Source organism: Leptosomus discolor, unplaced genomic scaffold (assembly GCF_034619465.1).
Source record: "Leptosomus discolor isolate bLepDis1 unplaced genomic scaffold, bLepDis1.hap2 HAP2_SCAFFOLD_45, whole genome shotgun sequence".
Lineage (NCBI taxonomy): Eukaryota > Metazoa > Chordata > Aves > Leptosomiformes > Leptosomidae > Leptosomus > Leptosomus discolor.
In genome coordinates, this window is record NW_028237842.1 from 273907 (window position 1) to 299098 (window position 25192).

General features: G+C 52.5%; 1 protein-coding gene and 1 long non-coding RNA gene across 2 annotated transcripts; one reads left to right on the forward strand and one right to left on the reverse strand.

Annotated features, from left to right (window-relative positions):
* Nucleotides 1-10200: 10200 nt before the first annotated feature.
* On the reverse strand, nucleotides 10201-12314 carry LOC147412637 (acrosin-like). The gene is made up of 4 exons (XM_086481121.1): nucleotides 12136-12314; nucleotides 11532-11797; nucleotides 11100-11245; nucleotides 10201-10614 (listed from the first exon to the last, which is right to left on the reverse strand). The coding sequence occupies exons 1-4, from the start codon at nucleotides 12312-12314 to the stop codon at nucleotides 10267-10269; spliced, it is 939 nt and encodes a 312-aa protein (XP_086337247.1). The 3' UTR covers nucleotides 10201-10266.
* A 5838-nt stretch (nucleotides 12315-18152) lies between these two features.
* LOC147412638 (uncharacterized) lies at nucleotides 18153-24216 on the forward strand. The gene is made up of 4 exons (XR_015184184.1): nucleotides 18153-18172; nucleotides 18444-18518; nucleotides 19464-19570; nucleotides 24105-24216. It is a non-coding gene; the product is annotated as an uncharacterized LOC147412638 (long non-coding RNA).
* Nucleotides 24217-25192: the final 976 nt, after the last annotated feature.

A 25192-nucleotide genomic window follows, 5' to 3' on the forward strand; every position in this document is an offset into this window, starting at 1 on the left:
AGAGGGGTTGCCAGTGAAAACTGTGGCAGAAAAGTTGCTGAGAACCTCAGCCTTCTCCTTGTCTGTTGTTACTGTTGTTACTGTTGCTGCTCATCGGGGGCTACACTTTCTTTGACCTTCCTTCTCTTTCTCTCTCTCTCCCTCTGTCCTGCTCACTGTCTCTGGGTGGGTTTTTTTCATTCTGTATCCCACTGTCCCTGTCCTTCTTCCTGTCCATCTCTTACTCATGCTGCCCCTCTCTGCTGCTCCCTGACCCCCTTTCTTTTTTTTTTTTTCTTCCTCATCTCTCCACAGGGCTCCTGATCCCTCTTGTTCTTTCTCCATCCCTCGGTGAGGCTCAAACTCCCTTGTCTTTCTCTCTGTTGTTTTTCTTGTCTGTCACTTTGTCTTGCTCCCTGTCCCATTGTTTCTTGCTTTGTCCCTCTGTCCTGCTCCCTGACCCTATTGCTTTTTCACTCGCTCTCTGTTCTGGTGCCTACCCCAGATTATTTCTCCATCTCTCTCCTTCTCCCTGCCCTTATTTTTCTTTCTCTGCCCTGCTCCCTCTTCCTGCCTCTCTTTATTTCTTAGTCCTTATTTTCTCTGTCCTGTTCACTGTCCTCTTTTTCGCTCTGTCTGTAAGTCCTATTCCCTGTCCCCGTCTTTCTCTGTCCCGTCTTCCTTCTTCCCACCCTCTTCCCTATCCCTCTGTGCTGCTCCCCGACCCTACTTTTTCTTCCTTCATCTCTCTGCAAGACTCCCTGTCCCTATTTTTCTTGATTTCTCTGTCTCTCTGGGCTTTTCCCTGCACCTTTCTTTCTCTCTTGGCTCCTCAGGCTTTTCCCTCATCTTATTTTTCTCTTTCTAGCCCTTCACCCCATCAGCTTAACTGGCCTGACCAGGTATCCCCGTGCTCTGGTATTTACCTAGCATTGTCCTAGGGGAGATCCGTGTCTTTAGGGCTAGGGATCATTTAGGAGCTGATCTCCTTAAGCAGATGGCAGAGGTAGGCGTAGTTAAAGCAGAGGTTGTTCCCAAGCTTGTGCTCTGTGCACCTCGTTGAAAGAGCAGGCTGTGGGCCTTATTTTTAAGGAAGGTTTCTTGTGTGATGGTTATTGCTCCTAGGGAGGCTGCAGAGGAGCGGTGTTGGGGTCTGCAGGGACGGGTGGGACCTGCTGTGATTCCTCATAAATGTGACCTGGACTTGTCTTAATGCACTTAAATGAAACCAGACCGACTGCCTGTGTGTTTCTTCCTCAGCTCCAATTCCAACCCGTGTGCTCAGCGCTAATAAAAAAGAGACCCGGAGCCATTTTCCGGATGCCGGTGGCTGCACGTCAGTGGAGAACGTTGCTTACTCAGGCAACGGTGCAGTTAGTCTGTGATCAGGTACTTGCGTGATGGGGCTTCCATCAATGTTCTCTGCTCTTGCCACTTAAGCCCTTCCTGTTCCCGGCAGTTTTTAAGATGTATTTCTTATTCTGGGCTTCAGCCTGGAGTTAGACTTAATGTTGAATGGCTGTTATAATGGGCTCTGGCAGATGTGAGAGGGAACGCTGCTTTGCTGCTGTTGTTTTCTAGCACACTCTGAACTTTGGCAAGCAAAAGGAAGAGGGGTTGGAAGAGCCTGTTCTTTGAGAGTAACGTGTTCCTGTAGCGTGCCCATCTCTGTACGGTGAAGGTTTCCTCCCTGCAGTGTGATTTGGCTGGGCTGTGAGGCTGCATTGGGGTAGCAGAGGTAAGAAGCGCCATCTTCAAAGGTAACGAGGCTGTAGCAAAGCACGTAGGAAAAGCTGGTTTCTTCCTAGAACGGTGCCTGACAAAAATAGTACCAGGTAAAGGCACCTGCAGTTGGCTTTGTTATGCAGTCTTCATACAGAGCTTCTGATCCTGATTGATTTCTGGGAAGCAAGAGAGCAGTGAGGAAAGAAAACTGGGCTTGTCTAAATGGCTTCTTCATCGTAGGCCGGGTTTGAGCCTTTGCACTAGAACAGGTCTTTGCTACAGTCTGTGAACACAGAAAAGGAGGTGTCTGTAAGGGAAGTTTCAGCAGAAGCGAGGCTCAATTTGCGCAATTGGGTCCTCTGTATGTGCTGCAAATCAGAGATGACTTGGCAGTGTTGCCGTCTCAAGCACGTGCTGGTGTGTTAATGCAGGCCATCGAGGGCTGTTCAGGGGCACTTCTGGACTGCAGGTCGCGTGCCTGAGGGGTACCGAGTCCCAGGATGAGCCAGCTCCTGCCGATGGGTTAAGCTGAGAGGGTTCCACAGAACGGAAACCATCTTTGTTGTGGACCCCACACGTCAGAGGTGCGGACATGTTGCTGATGTCCCCCAGCCTGGAGATGTGGGGAGTTTTGCCAGCAGTCCAGTAAGGATTCTGTTTTCTGCTGGAATGGGTTTCCAGATGGGTTTAACAAGTGTTTTCCTCTCCGCTTGCTGTGGCTGTCTGCAGAAGGGCCCTCCTCTTTGTTTGGCTTTACCAGTGTAAGGGCTCTGGAGGAGAACTGCCTAAACCAGCTTTCTCTTCATGGAGATCACTAGCATTTGTGTAGAAAAATAGAGGTTCAGTCAGTCGAGCTTACAGCATAGTGCTGTGCTCAGGCCATGGAGCTCTGCCTGCTGGAGATCCATTTCATTTGGACTCACTCTTTTCTCAGCTGAGTCTGTCTGAGTCTTGCGGACTTGAGCCCCTTGGGATGGTGACGCTGTAGTTCGAGTGCTGAAGTGGCCGTGTTTGGTTTGCCGTCGCCTTGCCACAGCAAAGCCCCTTGCAGGATAATGGTCCCACAGAGAACTGGGGCCTGCAATCTTCTCAGTAGTCTCCTGTAGCCTTCACGCTGCCAGGGTGTTGATGCTGTTTCCTCTGCAGTAAAATTCACCCTGCTCCTGGGATCTTTCCTGCCCTCTCTGGACAGAGTAATCCCTGGTCATTCATGAACTGATCATGCTATAGCTTCCATATTAAAAGGTTCCACATTAACATAAGGTGGAACTTTTTCACTGTGAGGGTGGCGGAGCACTGGAACAGGCTGCCCAGAGAGGTTGTGGGGTCTCCTTCCCTGGAGACATTCAAACCCGCCTGGACATGTTCCTGTGTGACCTGCTCTAGGTGGTCCTGCTCTGGCAGGGGGGTTGGACTAGGTGATCTTTTGAGGTCCCTTCCAACCCCTGGCATTCTGTGGTTCTGTGATACCTCAACCTAGGCAGGTTATTTTCCTTCATTCCCATCTTTTTCTAAAGTGAACCTCACAGTTGTGATAATCATGAAAGAGCTGGATTTTTTTGCCCTTACACAAACAGGACTTTCTAGAATAGCCTCTTCATTTCCCTATTCTGTGTTGGCAGCTCTGAGCGTTTAATCCGATCTGCCCGAGTCTCGGGAGCCCTGAAGCAGTGTTCTGAAGCAGCCCTTGTTAGGGATTCCTTCAGAGGTGTTAAAATACAAGCTGCTCGCTCTGCTGTAAATCGGAGTGACGGAAAAGGCCACGCTGCTTTTGAGTCCTTTTTTCCCTTCACTTTTTGTATCACTCGGGTACACATGCGGCCTCACCGGAGGCCGACTGGAGCCGGTCCTCCTGGGAGCAGCAGGGCTGCAGTCGGGGACTCTCCCCTGGGGTCGGGACTTTGCCTGAGGAAACTCCCTGGGATTGAGAGCCCTAGGAAAACCTAGCAGGCGATGCAAAACCAAGGGGATCTCCCAAATCAGAGCTGCAGGAACATGGCCATGTCAGGACCTTGGTACAGCTCTTTTGTGGAATATCACTGTTCCTCAGACAGGATGAGTGTTTTGGTTTAGTAATCAGGCCACCTTCGGCAAGGTTGTGGGTGTCCCTTGCCACGTGGGGAAGGGAGCAGCTTGATGGGAGCCAGGGCCTCTCCGCTCTGCCTTTGGGGCTCGGTGCAGAAGAGATGGCACCTCTTCACAAGGGGCGGTGATGGGGGATGGGAAAGAAGGGCCCACGCAACCCTTGACAATTAACAAAAGTACTGTTTATTGGTGGGAGAGGTGGCAGGTGAGCCTGTGGAAGTGCCTAGCGTTTGTGTTCAGTTAAACAGGGCTTTGCCCTTGTGAACCCATTTTGGCTATGGCCAACGAGTGCCTTGTCTCTCAAGTGTTTTTCAGTAACTCCCAGAATGACCCCCATAATTTTACCTGACGCTGAAGTGAGACTGATAATTTGGAAACAAGCAATTCGTAGTGTTCAGTGCCTTCATTAGGATACTTTTAGTCTGTTAAAAAAAAACCCACCTAGTATCAAATTGGTGATGTAACAGCCTAAAAGCCCCAGGATGTAAGGCACCGCCAAAGCACGAAGGTGGGCATGGAAACGTCAAGTTTCCCAAAAGAGCCCCTTACTTGATGACAGAGACGAGGACGGGTGACAGGAGTGTAGATGCAGTCACCAAAGTGCCAAATAAGAGAGGCTGAAAGCACTTTTATTCTTTTGTCGTCGTTTGTCGTCCCGTGGTGAAGGGGCAGAGGCTGGGCCGCTGGTGGGGAGCCGTCCGGGCGCTCCTGCGACGCTGTTGGCAGCATGTCATGCAAAGGAGCCCGGGTGGCTGGGGTACTGCCAGGTGATGGCTGTGGCAGGTGCACCCACTGCCATGGTTCTTCTGGAGGTGGATCTACCTCCATGGCTCCAGCGTCGTCCTTTGGTGGGCTGCCATACCTGGGCCTCGTACCATGCCTTCAGCAGATAGACATGCCGGGGCCCCACGCTGTTCCCCTGTGTGCCCACTGCGGTGCACTGGACGATGATGCTTGTGTGAGCACGGGCGACGGCTCTCGTGGCATGAGAGGTGGTGGTGTTCCTCCTTCTCCTCCTCCTCCTCTGCCGATTGTCCTTCTTCAGGCTCCTGAGAGGTGTCTTCCTCTCTGGCCATTGCGGGAACCGTCTCTGTGCTGTCCCACGTGAAGGTGGGCAGCCACCCGCCTCGCCGCTCCGGCTGCTCCCTGGCAGGGAGGCCTGTCTGGGCTCCACGCCGTTCCCTGGTGGGCCTATGGACAGGCGCTGCATGGCCTCAACCAGGGAATCGATGTCGCTGGCGCTGACGGCAGGAGGGGTGATTTTGTTGTTGTTGTTCCTCCTCCGCTGCCTCTGCTTCTTCCTCTGGGGTTGCGGGAAGCCGCTCTGTGGCGTCCCATGGCAAGGTGGGCAGCCATCCGCCTCGCCGCTCCAGCTCCCCTTCCTTCCAAGCATGCTTGGCGTCCGAGGGCTGGCAGCGAAGTGTGGGCCAGCTGCAGGGGCCCCTGTCTTTATAGGGCCCGGAACAGGAGGCAGTGAGGTGGCCATTGTGACGTCAAGTGTGGCCATGGTGATGTCAGTTGTGACGCTGGCTGATGGGTGTGGCCAAATATGGTGGGCTTAGGCATGGGGGGCCCATGGCCTGAAAGGTGCCCAAGGACAGGAGAAGGAGGAGGGTGGTGGTGAGGGCTGAGGGCCCCTTTCCTGGGGCTCGCTCCAACATGCCCCAGGGAAAGGCTGCCCCTTGGGCCCAGGGACCGCCCTCCACCTCCCCTCATGGGCCGTGGGCCCCAGCCCCCTCCTCGTCCCGTGCCTGGGGGCAGACGATAGGCAAGCGATGTGCCTGCAGAGAGGGGCTCCGCCAGGCAGCAAGACGTCACCCTTGAGGCACACTTTAGGGACTGACGCCCCTCTGTTGACAGGGGGACGAGAAGAAATAGGTCCATGGCCAAGAGCAGGGCTGGGGGAGGCTGGAGTCGTGTGCTGGGTCTTTTAGCCAGGGCCTGTGTCCTTGTTTTCCCCTCAGGCCATTCTGCTGGATGAGGGGTCTGGAGGAAGCACAGGGGTGGAGTCAACAGCAGGTCGTGGCTTGTCCCCATTTTTTCCCTGAGCTATCTGTGGTGGTGATCCTGAGAGCTGCAATGGGGAGGATGCAGCCAAAGCGCTTCTGTTTGCAGAGGGATCGTAACCACATGTTGGGAGGATCTGCTGCGTGCTGCAAGAGAGAAAGCCAAAGACAACAACTAAAGTGAGGAGAAAAGGCCTGTGGGAGAAGGGTGTGGAGTGTAAGGCATTCATGCTAGAGAGGGCAGATAGACAGAGTAGAAATTGAGGAAGAGGGAGAGGGAAATGTCAAAGTTATCGATGGCTATAGAATGCCCGAGACTTGGGCTCCCAGCGAGAGGCAGAGGGGCAGCAGTAGGGGCATCCTCGTGTCCTTTTACGAGTTCCTTGGGGCAAACATACTACTGGTATATGTCCAGGTTGGGAAAGGCTTTGCCTGTGTGGCCAAGTGATAGAACGGCTGTAGCTTTATACTAAAAACAAATAAAATATTTGCCATTCAACTTTCCTGCTTCAGGCGATGCTTAGAAAGAGACCAGAAGTACGATTTTGTCCACGCAGTATAAAATACAGTCTTCAAGGAGGAAGATGAAGTGATGAAGTTTGCCTTAAGGTGCTGTTTTGGTTTGGTCTGTCTGGTGGGGATGAGTAATTTCTTGGATGGGAAATGACTTTAACTTAAAAAATGGCACGTTAGCCCGTCAAAAAAGGAAAAGCCTAACAAGCCTCTTTTGCGTGCCAGTAAGGAGTAAAGTGCAACTACATTAGAGAGGTGGTGGTGTAGTTGGTGTGGTCACTGGTGATGTTCACAAACCACTGGGAGTGCAGTCTCGGTGCTGGTCTGGAAGCATGGGGCGTTCAACCCAAAGAAGCATCAGACAAAAAATCGGAGAAGGGATTAAGAAAAGGAGTACAAAGAAGGTGAAATAGTAATGCCTGATGATGTATGGAAAGCCAGCTGCAGATTTTCTTTCTTAATATTAGAAAAAAATGAGCAAACGTGAGACATTTGAAAGTAGAAGAAAAATATTGTCGTACACCATGTGTGGTGAACCTGTGAAAGGGCTCGGTCTGAATTACACAATTAAAGGCAAAGGGTATTCTTTGTAGAAGATGCTCTTCATTCCGAAACGGTTTTCTCTGAAAAATGAAAATGTTCATGTTTATTCTTGGTAAATATCTATTCCAGAACGTTTTGCCTTGTATTGCTTTTGTGTTGCCTTGTCACCTCTTCCCCGGGACTGGCAGTTCCCCGAGTCCCTGCTAGATGGCATGGCAAGCCACCACAATAATAATGATGGGATAAGGCAGATGTGCTGGTAAGTTCTGCACGGTAGCCGAGTCAGCTGCTCAGCCAACATTATTCCCTTCCCTTTTTCTTCCTATTTTTCATCATGTTTTCTCACTGACATGTGGGAGATCACAGCCAGCCTTCGAGTTTCTTAACAATTAAAGCAACGATAAGCAGAGGTAAAGTTTGTCTTTCTCCTCTGGGGATGAAAGGAGATGAAATAAATAGTGCTTGTAGCTGTATTTCAGAAAGCACCCTTGAGTTCTGATAGATGTTCCACCGCTTTTCCCCTCCTTCCCGCTGCAGAAACACTGCGATCCAAGCTCTAGCAGTGTGCCATTCCCTCCTTCAGACCCAACTGCAGGCGAAACTTTCTCCTGGGTCCCGTAAGAGCTTGTGAATCTATATCCACCGCCCTGCTGCACACCGCTCTGGCTTCACAAAGACCCTGCTGGGATGACGGCGTGACGTTTGAGTGCTGGCACGAACAACTGTAGATAGTTAGGGTCTGGCGGCCGGAAGATATCGCGCTGTACGGAAACATAGGGCCCCCCCTCCCGATAGCCAATAGTGCCTGGTTTATAATGTAAGCAGATGGAAATGAGGTCATAAACCTAAGCTATATAACGCCGCATCACCCAGCAATAAACGCCATTTGCCGTCGACCACATTGGTGTCAGCGAGCTAATGGCCCGAGCGGCCCGGGGAAGGCCGCCGTGCCGTTCCTGAGCCAGGTCGCCACGCCATCAAAGGCAACAAGTGGTGCCGAAACCCAGGAACACTCGCCTGGAATCGGGTGAACGGCGGCCAGAGCGGCAGGGCCAGCCCGGCGGGGAGGACGCTCCCGGACCAACAAGGAGGATGGAAGCCCTTGTGAAGGTCGTATCACAATTACATAAGCAGTGGGGTGTTGATTGTAAACCTAAAGATTTTACCCTCGTGGTTGCGAGGCTTTTGCAAATTGGGGTCATTGACCAGCCGGTGGATATTCTCCACCCTGAAGTGTGGGATAAATGTACTAAAGCGTTAGCTGAGGAGACGATGTCTTCGGGTCGAGGGAAAAATCTTAAGTCGTGGGGGAAAGTTGTAAAAGCCCTGCAGAAGGCCATACAAGAGCAGGAGACCTGGAGGGCAGCAAAGAACTGTTTGTGGGCCACCCCAAAATTGGGAGTTGGGGCAGCCACACAGACTTTGCACCCCCCAGACGATGACTGTTCTGCTAAGCCTAAAAATCTGCAAGAGGGCGACACGTCCCCTCAATCCCCAAACCCCGACCCGCTTACTGAGGGACAAGAACGAGCTAAATCCTTCTGGGGTAGACTAGCCGAAGAGGCCAGAGGCGCCACGGAGAGATCGGGGTCTAATGAAGTCTGGGCTAAAGCACCGCCCTACGCGCCCCAAGATGGCGCCGAGCAAAGCGGGGAGGACGAGGTGAAGATGCCCATGGCGGGAACGGGGAAGAAGCGCTAGCACTAACAAGCGCACACAATAGGGAGGGGGAGGAGAACGACAGGGGAAGAGGGGGCTGGGGGCGACTGGAAAGAGGAGGGGGGCGTGAGTGACGGGCAGAAAGCCAATCAGGGCGGTCGCTGGAAAGAATGCCCTTATAGGGCAAACACCCCGCCGAGCAGAGGGAGGGGCGAGCCTAGAGGGAGGGAACGGCCCGCCTGCAAGGGAAGTGGGCGGGGCCGAAGCCTGACAAAAAGGCACTGCAAACCGGAAGTAACCAGTCAGTCGAGCTCCGACTCCGGGTCAGACACTAGCTGGGACGAGCGGCTCGTAACTGATTCAAACTCAGAGGAAGAAGAAATGAGAGTAGCTGCAGTTGAATGCCAAAACATCCCCATCCAAAGTAAAGAGTGATCGCGAAGGGAAAAAATTCTTCTTACTAATTGGAGGAAAATTAGGAACGCTAGCGTTCCCGGTCCGGGTGCCGGACGGGGGGCAGAGGGTCCACTCGCCAGTAAACCCTAAGGATATACAAGCGATTGTTAAGGCAATGGCGGATAAAGGGCTTAATTCTGCCATGGTCTCCACCCTCATAGATGGCGTTTTCGGGGGAGACGATATGCTCCCGTTCGACATAAAACAAACTTGTAGATTGATCTTTGATGGGGCAGGGCTGATCGTTTTTAAACAAGAATGGGAGGACAACTGTGCGAGGAAACTAGCCCAAGTAACCGGGGCGGATCACCCGCTCCATGGCTCCAGCCTGCAGCGGCTGATAGGTACAGACCCAACAATGATTACCCCCCAGGCGCAGGCCCAGGGCCTGCGGGCCCACGAAGTTCTGACAACTACTCGTGCGGCCAGAGAAGCCATTCGCACGGCCTCTAGAGTTATTGTCAAGCCATCGCCATGGTCCATGATAAAGCAAAATGAGAGTGAGAGTTTTACACAATTTGTGGATCGCCTCCAGGCAGCGGTCGATTCCTCGACCCTGCCTGCGGAAGCGAAAGGCCCGGTTGTTGCAGATCGTTTACGTCAGCAGTGTAATTCGGCAACCAAAGAAATCTTACGATCACTGCCAGTGGGGTCAAGTATCGCAGACATGATTAAGCATGTCGCAAAGGAAGAGCATCTAGCCCCGATTCAGGCGGCCGTTCGTACCGCAATAGCTAATGTGATGGCATGTTTTAAATGTTGAGGACAGGGAGAGCGATAGAGCGGCTTCGGTGGGCACCTGCCACCTAAGCAGGGTCAAACCACCCCAGCCAGGCCCTAAGCATGGGCTTGCGTGCCTTAACGCGTGCCCCCACGGCTGTCTGCGTGGCACGTCGTTGTCTCCTGTCCTCTTGTGAGCCTCGGGGGCCCGTCTTCTCCACCCCATGGGGGCTCCCAGCACCCTCCCCTCTGTCCAGGCACAGTTTCAGCCCTTTGGTGTGACGCTTCCCCTTTGGGCCCGACTTGTCTGCCCGCAGCCTCCTGCCACAGGGGCCTGCCGTGGAAGTCCTTGCCTTGCACAGGAGACTGAACTGGACTGAAGCGTGGTCAGCTGTGACAACTGGTGACTTTATTTCAAGAACTAAGTCGAGCGCAGCAAGTGCGTGCCCAGAGAGGAGCATGGGCAGGACAGAGCAGGCCTCTGGCACTGAGGCTGCCTTTGCATCTCAGCAGGCATTGCCCCAGGAGGAAAGGGTGGTGCTACCCTGCAGGCTGCACTGGCTCCTGTTCCTCCTGCTGCTCAAGCCTTGATCCCCCTTAGGACCTGCAGGAGCTCCTGCAGCAGGTTAAAGAATTCCAGCAGCTTCTGCCGTGGAAACTGACAGGGCCTAAACCTGCCCGACTGGGTTGGGATTGGCCTTGGCCTCTGCACGGGGGTTGAGGTGAAGACTGGCTGTGGCGTTGGAGCAGCCGTTCCTGCTGGGCGCAGTCCCATCTGTGCCAGGATCCAATCGTAGAAGTGCTGCGTGGAGGTGTAGACTCCGGGCCGCTTGGCTCTGGCGCAGCCTTTCCCCCAGCTGGTCACCCCCACGAGCCAGAAGTAGTCAGCGTGGTTGTCTTGGCAGACAAGAGGACCACCGCTGTCACCCTGCAGCGGAGCGGAGGAGAGAGAGAGGGTTCCGGTGTTGTTGGGTGGCCCCGGGAGCACTGTGGCGGGCTCCTTCTCTCTCCCGGCACCTGCCAGAGCCGTACCCACTGCCCAGAAAGGCTCTGCTCAGGTGCTGGAGCCTGCAGGGCCTTGTCCAGGAGGGGCTGGTGGGCCTGCAAGGTCAGGCGCTCTCTCCTCTCTGCCCCAGTGGATCGTGGAGGTGGGATCGTGCCAGGACTCGGATCCGGAGCTCTGGGCTGGGGCAAGAGCACTGGGTGGCCTTTCTGGGCAGAGTGCCGGGGCTCTGGGACAAGGCGGGCGCTGGGCAAGGGCCTGCAGATGGGGAAGGGAGGCGAGCCCCGACAGCGGTGGGGACCCAGCGGCGGGAGGGCGACTTGCCGGGCGCAGCCCGCGCCGGGGGACGTTTGGGCGCTGGCGACAGGGCTGCCTGTGCTGCTGGGGGCTGGCGTGGAGCACGCTCCTACCTGGCAGGTGTCGATGCCGCCCCGCGGATAGCCGGCACACACGTTGTGGGGGTGGATGGCCCCTCTGTACCACTGGCTGCTGTTGCAGAGCTTGACATCGATGAGGCGGACCTGGGCTTCCTGCAGGACAGCGGTCGATCCTCCAGCTGTGAGCACAGAAAGGAGTTATCCGGCAGCAGCCCTTCTGTTCCCAGTTCTCCTCCCCTGTCTGGCTGAAGCCCTTCCCTAGGGCTTGCCTTTGCCCCTGCAGAGGCCTTGTGCCGGGCTTGCCCTTCCGTCTCGCCTTGGCTAACGGCTTGGGGCCCTCTCTCCGTGGCCGTACGTCCCCACAGCCCGACTCTGGCTTTTGCCGCCGCTGCTGCCATAAGCCCAGCCCACCTCCCCAGCGTGCCGAGCTTGCCCTCGGGACACGAGCACTGTTTGGGAACTCACATCTTGCCATGGTGGCACCCCAACCGCTGACATAGCAGTTCGTCAGCCCTGACACTCTCAGCGAGGTGTCCGGCACGCAGGCGAGCTGTACGTAGTAGCCGCACTGGACAGGCTGGTCCAGTTCCAGCAAGGCGATGTCATTCCTCTCCGTGCCGTTACGGTAGTGTTCGTGAACCACCAGCCGCTGAATGTTGCGCACTTGGGTCTCAGGGCCTGGCTGAGCCAAGTGGGTGGCCCCGATCACCACGCGCCACATGGTCACATTCCTGGAAGGCAGGTGGAGAGAGGGCTCAGAGGGAGCGGAGCCCCGTGCTGCAGCAGCCCCCCAGTTCCCTGCCTTCTGCTTCCCAAGGCAGGGAGGAAAGCAGCGCTGCGGAGGGTGCCAGTGCCCCAGCACACCTTGGGCACCAGGAACATGGAACTGGAGGCTGCTAGGAAGCGGTGGCACGAGCCCAGCCTTCTGCGGAGCAGTCTCTCAGTTGGGCTCGCCAGTGCCCCGGCACCGAGCGCACTGCAAGGCACCGGGATGGCAGGAGCTCGTGGTGCTGCGGACAGGGCACCTGCTGGTGCTGTGGGGATAGCCCCCTTCCCTGGTCCTCCTTACCTGGCCCCGACGAAGCAGTGGGCTGCTGTGAGGACCCACTGCGGGCTGATGAGGGACCCTCCGCACACGTGGCCCGTGCCCGTTTTCCAGGGGTTCTGGATGCTGACGATCCAAGGCCAGGCCCCTGGCTGGGCACCCGTACCACCCACGACACGTGACATGCCATAGTGAGCCGCCATGGGCCGGAGCCCGCAGGTCCCGCTGTAAGAAGAAACTCATGAGTGTGCTGCTGGACGGCTGTGCTGCTGTTGAGGCTGAAGGTCAGCCGTCTTCCCTCCCCCCGAGGGGCTGCATGGACGGCAGGGCCAGGGAACCCCGTGGCTGTGCCTCCAGCCCTCTGTCCGCTTCAGCCCCGTAGATGGGTTGTGCCAGCGGCCTGGGTGCTGGAAAGGAGCTGAGGCTCCCACAGGGGGTTCGGGAAGCTGTGGGGTGGCCACGGGGCACAGGCGGGCCCCCTCCAGTGAAGCCCAGGAAGGGCTGCCCGAGCTCCCTCCCAGAGCCTCGGCCCACTTACCCACAGCTGGCCCACATGCCGTGCGCAGGCCGGCACACGGCCAGCAGGACGAGGAGGGCGAGCAATTTCATCGCTGCCGGCGGCACGTGTCAGCTGCAAGAACGAGGTCTTGTTGCCTCCAGCGCAGCCGCCGACGTACTGCCCGCAGCAGTCACGCTGCCTGAGGTGTCCTTGGCCCTGGGGCTGATGTCACAGAGCCGCCGTTTCTGGGTGTGGGGCATGGTGGTCTCTCGAGGGGTTGGAGGTGGGGGTGTCAGCAACATGGGGGGTTTCCAAGCAGGAGGGGAGGCAGAAGCCGGGATCAGACTCCCCTGACTGACCCCTGCTGAACGAGGGCGCGCAGGCCCCGTGGCAGGCAGCGGCGCCTGCCTCCGAGCGCTGCCTGCTCACAGCCAGCAGGAAAAGAACAAGCGTGGCATGACGGCCTCTTTGGGAAGTTCACTGCCACCCTGCTCTCCACAGCCGTTTGCCTCCAGGTCCTGCCCAAAACACGAACACCGGGGAAGATCACCGCTACAGGCAGTATGCGCCTGTTTGGGGGTGGAAGAGCCAACCCGGTCTCAGCCGTGGCCGGCAAGCAGCCATGTGCGACGGGGACGAGTCCCGCAGACCTGGATGCCTCCGGCGGCTGACGGCCAGAGAGCTTTTGACCAAACCCGGCGCAGAGCAGCCCCCTCGGAAAGCTTTGGCTCTCCCCAAGGGCCGCTGCTGCAGCCGGAGCGCACGGCAGCGTGGGCAGCTCTGGCCCGCCCGGCCTCCAGAGGGGGCGCCTGCAGACGGGGCCGCCCCGCGCAGCTCACGTACGGCAAGCGAAGAAAGCGTTTTTCCTTCTTTTTCTCTCTTTAGTGATGGAGGTTTTCTTTCCTTTTCTTTCCCCAGTCTGGCCCTGGTGTTTGGCTTTGGTTTTCGGCCTCGTTTTTCACAAAATTCTCACAGGATTTCCAAACCTTGAGTTCTTTCAGCCTTGTTTTTCCCAAGATTCAGGGCCTCTTGTTTTGTCTGATGGACCAAGGGGACTGTCAGCAAGAGTTCCTTTCTCAAAGCTTGGTCCTGTTTTTCCAGACCCCAGTCCTGTTTTTTTTCCCAAGATTCAGGGTCTGCTTCATCCGCCGGACCATGTGGTCTATCAGCAATGCACACCTTACTAGTGACTGTTCCTTTGAACAAGAAGAAAACCGCCAGACTGGTGAAAGGGAAACATCCTGCCCCGGAAAGTACCACCAGAGCGTCTTGCTTGGTTAGACTAAGAGATGGGCAAGAACAAATCAGTCAGTGAAAACATGGTTTTGAGGAGAAGATCCAAAGAAATTGCGGCTTTCGGGGGCCAAGGTGAGGCAAAAGAATGCATCTTTCAGACCTAATACTGTGAACCATTCATAGGTTTCTTTTAAACTAGTCAATAAGGTGTATGGGTTTTGCCACTACCGGCTGGAAATCTTCAGCTCTCTGATTTATTGCCCGCAGGTCTTGTACCAACCCTCAGGCTTCTTGACAGGCAGAATAGGAGTGTTATACTCTGAGGAGCATTCAGTTAATAACCCAAATTTTATAAATTCGCCTATAATACTTTGCACTCCTTGTCTGTCTGCCAATTTCAAAGGATATTGTTTTACCCTGACGGGTCATGCTCTTTCTTTCAGTTTAACAACAACCAATTCTGCATTTTTAGCCTTTCCAGGTATTCCCAAGGCCCATACTCCTGGGTATACCTGGTCTTTTATTTCTTGTACAATTTCTTCTTCTCTAATCTGGGGTACAGTGAGGGCCAAAGTTAAGATTTCAGTGTGGTTTTCCTTTGGTACTGTAAATTCAATTTCTCCATTGTTAACATTTATTTTGACATTCAATTGCTCTAGGAAGTTCCTTCTCAAAAGTGGTTTAGGGGCTTCAGGCAGGCAGAGGAATTGATGAACCCCTACACTTTTCCCAATTTTGAATTTTAATGGTTTCCGAAAGAAAGCCTTCTCAACCTGCCCAGTTGCTCCCATAATATTAACAGTTTGCCTACTCACAGGTAATAAAGTCTGATTTAACACTGAAAATGTGGCACGTGTACCTATTAAAAATTCTACAGGTTTCTCTTCTTTCCCTAGCTGAACTTTTACCAAGGGTTCCGCTAGGGAGGATTCCCCTGGTCCCAGTCAATCTTCTTCCATGTTGGCAGCTGTCACTGATTTGCCGAGTCTCGGCCATTCCTTTTCCAATGCCCCATTTGCTTACAACAAGCACACTGTTCCTTTAAGAGGGGTTGACTGCCTCTAGGTGGGGGCACTTGCACCACTTCTTACAACTCTCAGCCTTATTCAGAGGGGTTTCTGACCTCCTGCCCTGCGCAAAGCAGCTGCTGTAGCACCAGCAAGTGTTTTGCCCATTATTCTCTCTTTCTGACTGTCTCTATTCCGATATACTCGCCAAGCACTCTCCAGCAATACCGCACTAATCAATTCCTGGCTCCTGTTTGGTTGGGGTCCCAGCCGGGATTGGTAACTGGAACGTGATTATCCGCTGTTCCAGCAGAGTCCCAGCCAAGGTTAGAGCCTGTACTTGAGCTCTAGCTGCCCTCACAAGCATCTGTTTCTCCGACTCACTAAAACACCACATCCAACATCGCATCCACATCCTCCCAGTCAAGGTCCTGAGGTTTTTTACAATCTCTTCTCTGACCCCTGCCTCTGGTTCTTCGCCCCCTACAGCGCCACAGTCTCCTCCCTATCACCTTCTTTTTCGGTCGGAAGCAAATAATCCTCCAGCCTTTCATTCTGCAAGCCAATTTTGAAACCTCTCTGTCCAGTGCTACATACCGAACACCATCATTTTAATTTCTCTTCTTGCTTATTTTTATGTCTTTCTGTCACCAGAACCATAGGATCCTGGGACGCTGGGCTGATTCCACATTCCTTTTCGGTGTAGAAACAACATGAGTTGCAACAAAGTGTTATCTTTCAAAGTTCCGTTAAAAGGCCATTTTCCCCATCAACCAGTACATAAAGGGGCCTCCATTGGTTACAATATTTGCTCAGGGTCTTCTTATTTACCAACCCCCCAGTGGGCCCCCAATTTCCTCCCAATGCACTAATACGCACCCAAGGGGGCTTTTCTTTAAAATCCCCCCCATCCTCTAATTTTCCAATCTATTTTATCAGGGCTTATTGAGCCCTCACGATACTGAAAGAGTTCAACCCCTGACAATCCCTGACTAAGATACAGAAAAACTTTACTCGCATCTTTCCTGAGTTTTTCTTCCCCTGCAAGGATGGCTTTAGCTATTTGCTGAGCAAAGCTGATAAATAGGTAACATCTTGCCTGACATCAAGGAGACAAAGCTCCAGCCATCAAGGAGACACCTCTAGTACACAACTGCTTGTTACAAAAGGTTGCATCAGAAAAGGGGCCCGGGCTTGTGCTCCAGAAGGAGGATTCAACTAGAGGACAGCTGAGGAAGACTATGAACGCTGGGAACTCATCACCATAAGACTGCCCTTCTCAGGAAATCTGAGGGATATGTATGATTTTTGTGTACAGGGACTGATGTGTTTTGCTAGCCCCTTGGAGCACGGATGGAAGGAGCCATCCCTCGTGCTGCCCGGCGCCGTAATACAGAAGCCCTGCTTAACAACACTGAAGTCGTTAGTGAGTTTTCTTGGATTCAGTTACATCACTGCTTCAGCAAATGCTTCCCAGGCTCTGGAGGTGAAGTGGCCTCACTAAAAACTCAGTTTGGGTAAACATCAAGATTTTAACTACGCAGAGGCAAATTAAGCTTCAAAACACACATTTAAAGAGATATACAGATGCACAATTCAGCAGAGCCTGTGATTCTGTGATTTTTCTGGACACAAATGGCACTAAAAACACGACTAAAACTTTCTTAAAACACACACTTAAAACAAAAAATGGTCCAAGTTTCAGATGCTCCAATGCCTACAACTTCTACAGCGTAAACTTAAGAACATAATGGATGTAGAACAAGGCTTCAATTTTCCAAATTTGCCAGAAGTAGGGAGGCACAGAGAAGCTACTATAAGCTGTCTTAAAACAAGAATTTTCACCATAGTGAAAAAAAACCACTGAAACTCAAAATCCAAAACAGTCTGGGTTTTTGTATGGGTGTTTTTTGGTTTTGGGGTTTTTTTTGGTTGGCTGTTTTTGGTTGTGGTTTTTGGGTTTGGTTTGTTTGTTGGCTGGATTTTTAAATGACAGTCGAGGACATCAATATCAAGCACAAAAAAAACCCTGCAAACCACTCCCTCTCCCATAGGGAGAAGTAGGATGAGTTAACCTCCTTTTGTTATCCCACAAATCTAACTCTTCTACAATCCTTTCCTCCATGTATCTAAAGTACAAAATGAGCTTGATCTTGTTTAAAAAGCAGTGACCATCAAGACAGAACACAAAGGCTTACAGCACCGTCAAGACTAAATGGTTTAAACCGTTTTCTCGGTTTCAAGTCGAGCCATCACCTTACAACTATGTACTGCACAGAAACAGTGCTTTCCACTTCTCTCACAGAGGAAAATAAGCTTTAGATTGGAAGGTAAAAAAGAAAGGGGGGCGGGGGGGTGGGGTGGGGTGGGTGTTTGAGGTGGATAAGCAGAAGCCTCCGCTCTGACCACGGAGGCGAACATGAGGTTTATTACTCCTGACGCTGCTCCTGGATCCCACACTGCCACCAGGAAGGAGAACTGACCTGGGCAAGTCGAGTTTCAGATTGATTTCTGTCCGAGGGAAGGAACCGCAGGGAGATCCTGCCTACGTCAGCTCCCCAGCCACATCCCCCACGGTGCCACACGAGCCTCCCCAGCTCGCGCTCTCCGTTTTGAGATGAAAAACAGCTGAAAAGGAGCTACAAGGCGCTGGCCCAAGGGCACCTCCCACCTGTCATCTCTGCAGCCGCGTCAGAGGTTGGGGTCAGGCCCCAAGCCCCGGCGGTGGCTGACGACCCTGTGCCTGATTGCGGCTTTGTCTGGGAGCCGCGCGTGCCTCCCGCCCGCTGCCCCGCGAGAGCGTTCATCGCCGCAGCGGGGACCGAACGCAGAAGCCGCCGGCGGGACGCTCGCAGCCCCGGGCCCGTTTTCCCGCAGGCGCCGTCACGGCGGGAGACGCGGCCCGGACGCGCCCGCCCTCCCCCCGGCAGCGGAGGGGCCGCCCCGACCCCCCCCGCCCCGGGCCGCCCTCGCCGCGCCGCGCCGGCGCCTGCGCTCTTGCGCCGCTCGCACTTGCGGTGAGAGGCCGGGGGAAGAGGCGCTGCCGGGGCCGCCTCGCCGTCCGGCGGCGGGGCCGGCGCTGCGGCTGCGCGACACCAGCCCCGGCCCGGGCCGAGGGAGCTGCAGCCCCGCGGGCGGGAGGCCTCTCCCGGCGGGAGCGCCGCTGCGGGGCCCCGGAGGGGAGCGAGGTAACGCGGCGTCCGCCTGCGGGGCCTCCGGTCCTGCTCTCTGCGTCCCTGCCGCCGGGACCGCTCCCCTTCCCTGGCCGCCCCGTGCCTTCGGAGAGCCGCCTGCCGGGGGCGGCCGCGACGGGGTGGAGGTGAGAGGGTTTCATCTCGGCGCTGCCGGGGAGGGAGGGAGGGAGGGAGGGAGGGAAGTGCTTGACGGCCGTAACTGCAGACCGTGGGGGCTGGGAGCTGAACTGGGAAGCCGCAGCTTTCGGGACTTGTCACCTTGGCGGTGGCGCCGTACTTCAGGTGACGTCGCCGGGAAGCGAGTGAGGGCAGAGCTGAATCGTTGGACTCGGAGATGCGGTTGTGTTTAACTGAAGCAAAATGACAGTAAATGTCCCTGATTGTGCTTTCTTGCAGCACACAGCAGGTCTTCCTTAGGAGAACTGTGGCTGTTGAAAGCTGTGGGAACGCAGCCAACAGTTTTGACTTCAGGTGGGCTCTTAAGTGGCAAATAAATGTGTTCCATGGCAAGACAATGTTCTAGCTTTTGGCTTTGTCGCTGAGGTAAAAATTTCAGCTGTTGAGTTGCAGCAGGCACAGTTCTCTGTAGCTTCAGTAATGCCAGTGTCAATAACACTTGCTGCTTACTGTTGTGGGTTTTGAGGGGTGCTGGTGGTATTTTACTTAGTATGAAGGATTCAACATTGTTTTACTGTCTGCAGTCACAATTTAATGCTCTATTGACCTTTCACAGTGTGTTCAGAAGCGTTGTTAGCCTCACCTTCCTTCAGAGAAGTCCTCTCTGATGTCTCTGGTGTACCTACTGTTCTACAGTTTCCCAAACCTCAACCCAAATAAAAAGGCAGTACTAAGGAATTGATCCCTTCTGGGTGGAGTTTCTGAACAGTTTGGTGTAGGTGCCTCCAGCAAAGAAGATAAAAACAGTCATTTCAGTTTCTAGGTGCTTTGCCTGAAGTTTCTGCAAAGCTTTAAGCTCACTCACGTAAATCAGTGAGGCTTTAGAATTATCTCTTGTTTTGTTTTGTGGTTTTTTATTTTTTTAAAACACATCTTTTCCTGTGTCCCTTGAAACAACTCTCCTGGTAGAGGTGGAGGGAGAAGGACTGGGAAGAGTCATGCCTCAGGGGTGACGTAGCCAGGCACGCTGCTGGATGCAAACTCTAAGGGACTGGAGCCCGTGGATTGCAATTAGACAGCCAAAACTGCTAGAGCCCCCAAAGGTGTTCCTCGTGCTTCTGAGTGTGGCTGTGCTTGGGGCAGGAGTGTTCAACCTTCCTGTGAACCGCCAGTTGAGCCCTGTGTTTGAGGGTGCTGTAACATTGGGTAGTAGGATGACTTGGGGAACTCTTCTGCCCAGTTAGAATCCCACAACATTGCAATGGCAGTAACTTTTGTAATTATGTCTTTTCTTACGAGGTGCTTGGTGGACGAGGAGAAGCTGAGCCTGGAAAGCTGTGGCTGAGCGACCCCGAGGCGATACTTATGGACTGGTCCGACGTGTGGGATTGGAGAAACGGGAGCAGGTCAGTTAAGAAACACCTCCATGTCAGGGGAACATCAAACAAGCTTTTTTTGGCAATGAAGGGGGAGAGAAATGGCTAGGTTTGTCTATCTAGAGACAGGCTGATTCAAAGTGTGAAAGTCTCCTCGAAAACAAGGAACCCTGAGGTAGTGGAGAACTTGCTGTGGTTCAGAAGGTTTGGTTAAAATTTAGGCACTCACGAATAAGAACCTCTAAATACCTGTAGCCTGTGCACGTAAATACAATGTAGGCAGAGCAATTTCTTGGAAAAGCTTTCCACCTCTACCGTGCTTTACCAGTTCAGCAGCCTCAGCAACTGGGGATTTTAAAAGCTCTGATTCTCAGATCAGAGTTCACGGTACAGGTTGCTGGGTGCGCGCTGTGTGTTTTATTCTGGCAGAAGAAAAGGCCTGTATGCTGTGACCCCTGGGGTACCTTGTGGGTGCAGCTATCAGTACACCTTCAAGGTGAAGAGTGTGTGTATGTCCAGAGAACCCAGTTATTTCCAGGCCCACCCACTTTCCTGGAGGATGGTGAGGACTGTGCAAGGACTGAGCTGTGAACGGAAGGAGTTTGCCATCAGCTGAAGTAAGGGTCTGCGGGGTTGTTTTGTGTTCAGGAAAGATAATTGGCCGCTGGTCTTCCAGATCCTCGAGCCCCTTGCTTCTGTCAGGAAAAAGGGCAGCTCTCTGGTACAAGACCAGTTGTGCTGGTGGGTTGCTGGGGAGGTGCTCAAACCAGAGCTTGCTTGCCAAGAGCACCGTCAGGTGGTGAAGAGGGAGACCCCCAGGTCCGAGTTGCCGGGGCCAGGAGCAGCAGTCAGTCTCTGCCCAGACTTTTGGAATGCCGTGGGGACAGGTTTACTCGTGCCAGGCTGGGGTCTGTTAGATACAGCCTACGCTCAGCCACGGGGAGTGGAATTTAGGGGTGGGATTACTGTGCAGCACAAGGGGGCACAAATTACTGTGTTTTCATCTCCCCCTTTAGCGTAAGACTAAGGGTGAGCGTGTGAGGGGAAACCTCTGGGCGTAGTCACGAGGGAGACTTGTGCGGGACTTGCAAAGTGGGGGTTTTATGTTGGTCCTACGCTAGCGTGGTACAAAGTGCCTACAACGGCGGGCACTGGTGCTGCGCTGCAGAAGGGAACGTCCTAACCCCTGGCCCCGTGTTGCCCCCGAGACTTCCTCAGGTCACATCCCACTTCGTCATTGCCCCTTCTCTATGGGCTCAGGGTTACGGTCTTGCCGTGACTCAAGTGTGTTTCTGACCGTCGGAACAAATTTCTAACGGGTTTAATATTTAGGAAAATGAATGTAATACTTATTGTAGTTTACTCATGCGTTAATTACTGAGTTGGAAAAAAAGCCATGTTCTTTGAGATGTGAGCCATGTTCAGCGTCCTTGTTGTGATCCCTTTTATACTCACGTTGTGTAATGCTGACCTTGGGAATGTAGGTATTTCTGCATGTTTTTTTTACTTACATCCTGAAAGTGAGGTGTTGATGTATACATTAGATATTAGGCAAGACAAAAACGTAATGAAAAAGCACAGGAATGGTATCTGTCCTCTCATCCAGTTATTATGGTAGAGCAGATGTTTTTGTTGGGGTTTTTGTTGGTGGTGGTGCGTTGGTTTTTTTTGTATTTAGAATTATCTGTCTGTTCCCTGTTTAGACACAGAGGAATGCAAGATGTTAAAGCTGTTGTGAACTGATGCATCTACAGCTCCAAATTAAGTGGATGAGTGGGATTAATAGATACAATATTAAAACAGAGGAACCTATTTTATTGTAGTTCTAACTTTGCATACATATGAGATATGATGTAATAATATTTATGTAATGCATGAGTAACTATTCATTCTTAAAAACTGTAGAGCCTGAGGTTGTCTGGCAGGTATCAGGCTTTCTGTGTGTGAGGTTAACTCCTTCAGGGTGATTTTCTTTGAAGAAAATGTTTAGGCTCTGCCATATCACGGATGCGGCATCACAAAGTAAACAGTGAAGTAGTTTAGTTCTCCAGCTATTAGAAACAGAGTAGGAAATCCCTGACTTCTCAAGCCGTAAACTGTAATATTAGTTTGCATAAGACAGGCGTTTCTACCTCATCTTGGTTAGAGAAGACACTTGACTATAGTCTGCAAAGGAAGTGTGATTTGGCCATCTTCTATTTGTTTCCATGTGAAACTTTTTAATGGCTTTTTTTCCTTTCTATACCTTTAGTAATGATTGCTAATAAGCTTCAAGAACTTCTTATTACATCTGTGTTCTTTTTTTCTTTTTTTTAAAAAGGAGAGAAATGTAATTGTGTCTCTTTTCAGAGGTGTTGGACCCAAGCAGTCATTGTCAGAAGTCACGTAGGTGACTTGAGAGAGGCGCCTGTCCAATTACTTGTTTGAGAGTTGAAATACAGAATGAAATAAAGTGTAATCGCTTGTGTCTACACTGACATTTTCTTTGAAGAGCAAGAAAGAGCAGAAACAACTTCTAACTGTCTGTACAAGACAGCGGGGTGTCCTTGGTGTTTGGCTCGCAGGCAGCGCGATGCTTGTCTTCCCTGGAGTTGGTAGGGATCAGAACGACCCTTTCTCACGGGGTCTGACGTGCGTGTCTTGCCTGCAGAAAGGCGCTCAGCTGCCGGGCTGCCTGCCTGCCAGCTACCCACCCTGTCTGTACAGGCTGCTGCTCCTGTGGCGTGGGGAGCTCCGCACGAGCCTCCGTCTGCGTCAGGCTGGGTGTCCAGGCTGGGCAGCTGCTGGGGAGTCAGGGTCAGCCCAGGCTCCTCGTTCCACCTGCGGAGTGAAGGGGGGTGATGGGCAGGTGGAAGCGGCTGATGCAGATGTTCAGAAGCCGAACGTCCAGCAGCGCTGCAGCTCGTGGCTAGTGCCAGCTGTGGGCGCTGGCTCTGAAGCTGCCTACCTAGTCTTTCTGCCTCTTCTTCTGGAGGGGTTGTGCTCAGCGAGGTGTATGAACAAGGCCTGCCGGTGTTCTTCTCTCTGAGGGCTTTTGTGTGCTCCTGTGCTCAGCCATCAGTTTGTAAAGGTTTGCTGGTACAATCTGGGAAGTTTAAGTGGTTTGCGGTGTGGTGCTTGGGGGAAGTGGAAACCTGACTTTTGATTGAAAATAGCAGAAGGATCAACTCCTCGAATGGGCTGTGGTGGCACTAAGGTTTGACAACTTCTTTAGGTCTTTTGAAGGAGAAATCTCGTTGCGTTTGGCAAGACTATGGGCGTCATCTCTTGATGTCCTGCACCTTTACATAGTAAGAGCATGAAAGGCAAGGAATCAAACTTTTGTTTGAACCCAAAAATGCGCCTACGATTTTCTGTTGTTCTGTAAAATACAGAGAGTAAAATTTTGACTACAATAGCAAAGTCAAGTGAAGCACCGCTAGAATTTATGTTTGAATGCATCTGAGCTGGTTGAGCTGTTTTATTCCATTTTAGCCCTTTGGTGCTTGAAGCAGACTGGCTTGTCTGTTGACACAGTGACTTGCAGGAGAGTGTGATTTCAGAAATGCTGTAGCGCTGCCGTGGTGGTAATACAATGATAGCAGAGTTGAATTTCATGCTTTGTGGTGTAAGGTTGTAGGTATTATTTGATGTGGTAGTCTTTGTATCTCTAAAGGAGTCTCATAATGTTGCTGCTTATATATAGAAACAATAGCTTTTAATTGACTAGGCAATGCTGAACTATGAAACAAGATTTGGTTACCTTCTAAGGCAGTATTTCTTTTCAACACACACAAAAAACGTTTGAGAAATTGCAAGGCCTGTTTATTAGAGTGAAATCATAATGAAAATGGGGTTTTCTGTTTACTTACAGCCTCTTGTTTAGTTGGTGATTCTTGAATTGTCGTCCTTGTTGCTAACTTGTGGTGTATGGAGGTATCAAAGTTTTGATTTATTCCCTACTAGCTCTTGGCCATTTCAAGCTCTTGAGCCTTTTCTCGAGATTTCCCTGACTGCTTCAAAATGAGTATGTGACTGTTCGGTTGGGCGTTTCTGTCAGGTGCTTATTCAGCTGCAGGAAGACAGAACCAAGCTGTAAATCCATCCAGAAAGAAATCAGGGTGAGACTAGAGGTCATGTTAGGGGAGACATTAACAAACGAGCCGACGTTGCTAAATTATTGCTTTGCTTCACAAGCCTGAGTGCAAAGCAGCTGAGGACACTAAGAGTAAACAGCATACAAGATCCCTGTTGGTGTGTGATGAGAGTTGTAAAACAGGTAGGTGAAGTGTTTTTAAAAATCAGAATTGTGATTTGGGTGTGATTTGAGGCTGCTACGTGACAAATTTTACAGAAATAGGTACAGGTTTTACAATTGCTTTTGGAGGGTGTTAGCCTGAGAAATGTGTGTTCAGTTGACAGGAGGGGCCTTGGAGAAGGCAGATTAGGAATTTACCTAAGACAAAGCAACGTGTCATTTGAGGGGTATTATAACTCTGCTGCCGCCTTATGTATTTGTCTCTTTTTGAAGGGTTTTGTATTTTACATTATGAGATCACTGATCCAAGAATGAATCTTCTTTCAGGGCAGCACAAACACTCAGCCAAAGAAGAGGATGTTCCGAAGTCACTCTTGTGTGCTTTTGCTGACGAGTTTTGCTGAGGCTAGGTGTAATTCAGAGCAGGGGTTTGCAGTCGGCAAAATCTGAATGCATTTCAGGTAGGTGTCTAAGTTTGGTGGCTTCTGCTTGGTTTTCTGAGAGGGGAAAAAGCCGAGGCAAGTGCTCCAGCTCTAATCTGGCTCCCTTCCAGCAGCAGTAGCTCTGGCATGGCTCAGTGAGGGGGCCTGCTTCTCTTCTTTTCTCTGTTCTTCCCTCCCCTGTGCCCCTTCCCTCCCCTGGCTGGGCTGTATATCTGATGCCGTCCAAGTGTCTGTCTCTCCTCCAGTGCTGCTCACTGGAGAAGGAATGAGCTCCTGGCAGGAACTCGCTGCTTTCTACACTCAGCTCGGGATTAACTTTTCTCCCCTCGTTCTCGCTGCCGTTTCAGACGCCGTTTCCCGCAGTGCCCGTGCCCCGTAGCCTCCTTGGTTCACTGTCCCAGTGCTCACGGCCCAGCATCGTTCCAGTTGCTGTCACTTCGCGTATTCCGTTTTTCAGAAGCGGGCACTTCTTGTCAACAGCCTTCCAGTCCCTTCTGCGGTTTCATAGGGAGGGTCTGAGGATGCAAAGCGGACACAGCCATTGTGGTGCGGCTTATGCCTCTGCCTTCCTTTCTCACACCCTCTCCCAAACTACCCCAGCGTCCAGCTCCTGACAGGGGCTTATTCTGTGGGCTGCAGCATGGCCTCGCAAATTTACGGCATCGTACAGTGTAGCTCTGCTTCCCGCACACCACTTGTGCGCCTTGCACGGGCAGGCTTCTCGTGCTTCTGAAGAGCTGTTTGGCAAATAGCCTCCTGTCCTTTTGTTTCTTTTATTCTCCAGAGGTTTATAGCTTCTGTGAGATGTGAATACGGCTGGAGTAGGACTGAGGAATTGAGAGACAGTGTGTGTATTCTGAGGTTGTTTTCGGTGTTTGAATTTTGTCAGGGATGAGATGGGAGGTCATTAGCCTCTACCTTCCCTGGTTCTTAAAGGGATGTGTTTTCTAGTGTGTTGTGGGGGCGTTTTTG

Bases quoted from the DNA above. Each gene is read 5' to 3' on its own strand.
- LOC147412637 (XM_086481121.1), bottom strand. From the start codon at position 12,314: ATGGCGGCTCACTATGGCATGTCACGTGTCGTGGGTGGTACGGGTGCC. The intron at 11,798-12,135 runs GTAAGGAGGACC...CCTGCCTTCCAG, and splicing joins CACTGCTTCGTCGGGGCCAG to GAATGTGACCATGTGGCGCG. The intron at 11,246-11,531 runs GTGAGTTCCCAA...CTGTGCTCACAG, and splicing joins GGGTGCCACCATGGCAAGAT to CTGGAGGATCGACCGCTGTC.